Genomic DNA, 6,140 nt, shown 5'->3' on the forward strand with positions numbered 1-6,140 from the left:
TACGTACCACATTTTTCATTCCACGTGCGACCATCTTTGTAACGCAAAATGGCGCAATCGAAAGTGGAAAATGATTCCAAGACCTCATTAGATTCCAATAGCGAGAGTAGTAGTTCATGTGTTCAGGATATTTTCGAGCGAGATTTAATTTTAGACGATTTAAAGAGAACATTACAGTTTGCAACTACAGATATTCAAAAATTCATTTCACGTACCAAAGATTTGTCAGCTCTTCAAAGAAAGTTTAGCAAATTGCAAACTAAAGTCGAAAAGTCTCTCATTAAATCTAAATCATTCAATAAAGAGGAACAAATCAAAATTAGAAACGACTTCGACGATTCGTATTATGCAATTGTCACTCAAGTAGATAAATTAAAACAATGTCAGGAGCAAAGCAGACGAATGAGTCGTCCCTTTGCTAATTCAGAATTTTCTAGTAATGCTAAATTACCTACTTTGCCTTTGCCCAGTTTCTCTGGCGAAAGCACAGAATGGAATTCATATTTCGATTTGTTTTGTTCTCTCGTTCACCACAATACTGCCTACACGGATGCGGAAAAGTTTAGGTATTTGCTTCTTACGTTAAAAAATGAACCATTCAACCTTATAAAGTCCATTCCAATCACTGATGCTAATTATTTCGTAGCAATACAAATATTAACTTCACGTTATGAAAACAAAAGAATCATAGCTTCGAATCATCTTGATAAAATACTCAACATTCCATCTTGTAACGTAAAATCAACGAGTGATTTACGTAACTTATTAAATACATTCCAAGAAAACATTAAACCTCTTGAAGTAATGAAGTTTCCCACCAGTGAATGGAGTTTCGTTTTGTTACACATTTTACTACGTAAAATTCCCGCATCTGTTCGTAAGCAATTCGAGTTATCATTGTGTTCACCTTCAGACATTCCAGAGGTCAACACATTCATTTCATTTTTAGAGCGTGAACTTGTCGCTGAGGAGTTTTCTAACGATAATTTCGGGCAGTCGAGTAAAATTATTAACAATAAAGGCGGTAGATTTGGCTCACAGTCTAGCTCGCGAGCGGCGCCCCCTAGCGGCAATATGGCCGCCGGTCAGCGACAAGCCTTCGCGGCGAACTTCGCGCCGCAATCCTCTGACGTGTCAGGCAATACTCAGCCTAATCGGCATAGCGATAAGACACATTGTTTGTTATGTGATGCTCAACATACGTTGACGAAATGTTCTAAGTTTTTGAATCTTTCAATAAAAGATCGATTTTCTTTTATTAAAAACAAAAGTGTTTGTTACAATTGTTTACATCTCGGCCATAACGTGAGCCAATGTAAATCCAATTTTTCGTGTAGGAATTGTCAGAAGCGCCATCACACATTAATTCATTTTGACAATAATGTAAACAAAGCGTTCGATCCGAGTAGCGGTACTAATCAGTCCGTCCCGCTCCCGCTCACGGCGGAGTGTAATAATGTTGTTTCTGTTTCTACGGCTGATACCCAGCTGACTTTAACGTCAACTCGAGATAAGGAAAACGATTCTATTGTGCGTACGAGTACGGTGCTATTGTCTACGGCACTTGTCGATATTTATCTTGATGATCACAAGTTATCAACCGTGCGCTGTTTAATTGATACGGGCAGCCAGGCTACTTTCATTTCGGAAGCGTGTGCACAACGTTTAGGTATTTCACGTAGACGTGTGAACGTTCCGCAAGTTTATGGGATAAATAATAACAAACCGGTTTATCCTAAGGGAGTGGCTTCATTCTTCATTGCGCCTAGAAATCAATCGCAACCTTCGATTCATGTTGATGCATTGATTTTGCCCAAATTAATTACAACACAAATGCCTACTTGTCAATTACCTTATACAGGGTGGTCTCATATTCAAAACTTAACTTTAGCTGATCCGAGTTTTCATACACCACAACCAGTGGAAATGCTTTTAGGTGCTGACATTATTCCTCAAATTTTATTACACAACATAATCACGGGTCTACCAGGTTCACCAATTGCTATGAATAGTATTTTTGGTTATTTATTGTTGGGTAAACTCGATTTGAATTCATCGATTGAGGTTTCTCTTCCAGTCCAGGTGTGTCACAGCTCTGTTAACGACGACTTTGACCTCCAGCGATTTTGGGAATTAGAAACAATTTCTGAACAAAAGTCTCTCACTCCTGATGAACTTTTGTGTCAATCTTTTTTTGAAAACACGCATACGCGTAATGAGTGTGGGCGATACGTGGTCGCTCTTCCCTTCAAACCTGACGCACCGCCCCTCGGCGAGTCGCGGGATATTGCTATTTCTAGATTTCGTAAATTAGAGTACAAACTCGAGCGCAATTCGCAGCTCAAACATGATTATCACGCGTGCCTCCAGGAGTACTTAGAGCTCGGCCACATGGAGCCCGTCGATAGTCCAGCAGCTGCAGGTGGTAACTATTATATACCGCACCACGCCGTGGTCAAAGAATCTAGTGAAACCACCAAAACCAGAGTAGTTTACGACGCAAGCTCTAAGACTACAAACGGTTTTTCTCTAAACGACAATTTGTTAATTGGTCCAAAGCTTCATTTAGATATTGTTGATGTGTTATTAAAATTTCGCATTCATTTAATTGCTTTCACAGCTGATATCAAACAAATGTATCGTAACATTATGATTCGTGAATCGGATAGGGATTTTCAGCGTATAGTGTGGCGCACCTCGCCCGAGGAGCCCCTACGCGATTACAGACTTTGCACTGTGACCTTTGGAGTTAGCTCATCGCCCTATCTTGCTCTTCGCACCATTCAGCAGCTCGCTCATGACGAGGCCGCACGCTTCCCGCGCGCATCGCAGGTCCTCATGCGCGACGTATTTGTAGACGATGTCGTATCAGGTGAAAGTGATGAGTCACGGGCTCTCGCCCTACAACAAGAGTTGATAGGTATTTGTCAATCCGCAGGTTTTGAGTTGCACAAGTGGCATAGTAATTCTCCCGCCTTACTTCTCGGTTCTCAGCCGACAGTTTCTCATGGTGAGCGGTGCGAAAGTGTGCCCTTCGCACACATGGAGAATGACTCATCCACTAAGGTCCTAGGTATGCAGTGGGACCCGAACTTAGATACTTTTGGTTTCAGTGTGAAAAGTTACTCTGAAAAATGTACAAAGAGGTCCATTCTTTCAGAAATTGCACGTATTTACGACCCTCTCGGTCTTTTATCTCCAGTGACTTTATTTGCAAAACATTTAATTCAATTATTGTGGATTTCTTCTGTGGACTGGGACGAAACCCCACCACAAGACATAGTCGATTCGTGGGCTAGCTTTACAAGTCAGCTCCCACTATTATCTAAAGTTAGCTTTCCGCGTCATGTTTTCCCTCAAAATTGTAAATTACAGCTTCACGGCTTTTCAGACGCCTCCGAAAAGGCATACGCAGCATGTGTTTATCTCCGCGCGCAGCGCGAGGATGGTAGTGTGTGCGTGTCCTTATTGTTAGCGAAAACACGCGTCGCGCCTACGCGTCGCGTATCTATTCCCCGTCTCGAACTGATGGGAGGTGTTTTGTTATCACAACTTATTAAAAAGGTGTTACAAAATTATAGTGATAAAATACAAAGTGATCAAATTTATACTTGGTCGGATTCAAGTATTGTTTTAGCATGGTTGCGTTCACCGCCCCATGAATGGAAAACATTTGTTTCAAACCGTACTACGGAGATATTGAATATTGTCCCCGCGGATTGTTGGCGGCACGTCCCGTCGGCCGACAACCCCGCGGACGCTGCTTCGCGCGGCATGTTACCCGCTGCTTTCTTGCACCATGAGATGTGGTTTCATGGGCCTCGCTGGTTGAGCGAGGATGAAAGTATGTGGCCTGTTCCAAAGCCTGTTCTTCCTACTGATGAAGAAAAGCGTAATGTTGTGTTGTGTTCGAGTACTTCTACTCCAAACGAGGACGTAGAAATTATTTCACGTTTTTCTTCACTCGGTAGACTTGTTCGTGTTACGGCTTTGATATTTCGTTTCTATCACAAGTGTAGAAAGGTCAATATTTCGAGTTCAAAACACATTACTGTGTCAGAGTATAATTTCGCTTTGAATCGACTTATACGAGTTGTTCAACATTCAGTTTTCAATGATGATATTTTGAAGATTTGTAATGGGCAATCACCATCAAATCAATTGAAACGTCTTAATCCTTTTATAGATTCAAACAAGTTGCTTCGCGTTGGCGGTAGAATTCATAAATCGCTTTTATCTTTTGAGTCAAAACATCAATTGATTTTACCTAAAAAACATCCTTTAACTTATTTACTAATTGACTTTATTCACGTTTCAAACTTGCACAGTGGGGCTCAAAGCACCCAATATACACTTTTACAAAAGTATTGGATATTATCAAGTCGTGACGTCATCCGCCAACGCATTCATCGATGCGTCCGTTGTGTTCGTGCGCGCCCCGCGCACACGCAGCCGTCAATGGGTTTGTTGCCCGCAGCTCGCTTGCGACCGGCCAGACCATTCATAAAAACTTCGGTAGATTTCGCAGGTCCATTTTACGTTCGGGCAAATAAGGTTCGTAACGCTAAAATAGTTAAATGTTATGTAGCAGTTTTCGTATGTATGAGCGTTAAGGCTATACATTTAGAGATCGTTTCGGAGCTTTCCACAGAAGCGTTTTTAGCTACACTTAGGCGTTTTGTTTCGCGACGCGGTTTGTGTACCGATATTTATTCAGACTGTGGAAAGAATTTCGTGGGATGCGATAGGTATCTTACGGAATTGTATAGTTTCTTGCGTAATGACGTAGTACAAACTACGCTCAATTCAAAGGTTCTTGGTCAAGGCATCACTTGGCATTTTCAACCCCCATACGCTAGTCATTTTGGTGGACTATTCGAAGCGGGTGTTAAAAGCTTTAAGCATCATTTTCATCGTGTGGTCGGCACACGAACTTTGACATATGACGAGATGCATACGCTCTTATGTCAAATAGAGGCGATTCTCAATTCGCGCCCACTTTGTGTTTTAAGTGCAGACTCAAGGGATCCTCTCCCTTTGACTCCATCACATTTTTTAATAGGTGAGCCCTTAACGTCAATTCCTGACATTTCTTTAGTGGATGAGAATCCTAGCCGCTTAGTAAGATGGCGTCTCATCCAACAGTCCACTCAACATTTTTGGAAGAGATGGAGTCTTGAGTATTTACATCATATTCAACAAGCAACCAAGTGGTTTAGTAATCGCGGTGCCCCGATTCGTGAGGGCATGATTGTGGTGTTACGCGAAGACAACGTTCCTCCCTTGCAGTGGAGACTTGCGCGTGTTCACGCCTTACACCCAGGTCCTGACGGGATCTGTCGGGTCGTTACTTTACAAATTGGACAGTCGTTCTTCAAACGAGCTGTTGTTAAGATTTGTCCTCTTCCTGTTGAGTAGGGAGTAGGTACGTTTTGCATCTAAGTAAAGCTAGAGTAGTTTTAGGTTTATAGTTAGGTTTCACTCTACAAATAGCTTAGATACTTGTAAGTTTCTTATCGTAGGTTTTGTCTTGTTAAAAGATACTCGGTACTTTTAAGGTGAGCGGTATGTTTCGTACCGAAATAAATTTATTAGTTTCTTAATTTTAGTTTAAGATAAAACAACACAAACTGGAAGGAATTTGCTCTTTTCTTAATTGCATTTTTTAATCACAAACTGGCAACATTCTTTCCAATCCTATGGAGCGAGGCTCGCGATTGCGATTGCGACGCCCCCCAGTGACGCAAGAGTTTTGAGTTCGGAAGGACGCCCGTGCGCAACAGCGGTGTGTTCTTTAATTCGGCAACCACCTAAGCGTTTGTCAATTTCCAAAATCAAGTGAATCTAATGAGTGCGGGATCCAGCCCCTATGGAACTATGGTCTTTTTCATCAATATGTGCTAATACTTCACAAGCAAACTGCATTTCGGAGATACGCCGGGCCCGGCTGAGCACGCGGCTGGCACTGTGGAAAAGAGGTTTGTTCGCCGTTTGTTTGAAAATTTAGTATAGCTAACAACACCTTAGCATAATAATTATGATTCTTATTTTATTACAAAAATGTACTTTAATGCAGTTAATTAATTATAAAACATTTGTTTGTTCCAGAGCTATGGACGTGCTTGAAACTTTCAAGGTAA

The 6,140-nt window shown here is 41.6% G+C and overlaps 1 protein-coding gene across 1 annotated transcript; it reads left to right on the top strand.

Annotated features, from left to right (window-relative positions):
* Window positions 1–1,074: 1,074 nt before the first annotated feature.
* On the top strand, window positions 1,075–6,140 carry LOC114350612 (uncharacterized). The gene is made up of 4 exons (XM_028301478.1): window positions 1,075–1,138; window positions 2,078–2,521; window positions 2,621–2,920; window positions 6,109–6,140. Exons 1-4 carry the CDS (start codon window positions 1,075–1,077, stop codon window positions 6,138–6,140), a joined length of 840 nt encoding a protein of 279 aa, XP_028157279.1.

This window comes from Ostrinia furnacalis, unplaced genomic scaffold (assembly GCF_004193835.3).
Source record: "Ostrinia furnacalis isolate ACB-3 unplaced genomic scaffold, ASM419383v2 OfSCF0924, whole genome shotgun sequence".
NCBI classification, from domain to species: domain Eukaryota; kingdom Metazoa; phylum Arthropoda; class Insecta; order Lepidoptera; family Crambidae; genus Ostrinia; species Ostrinia furnacalis.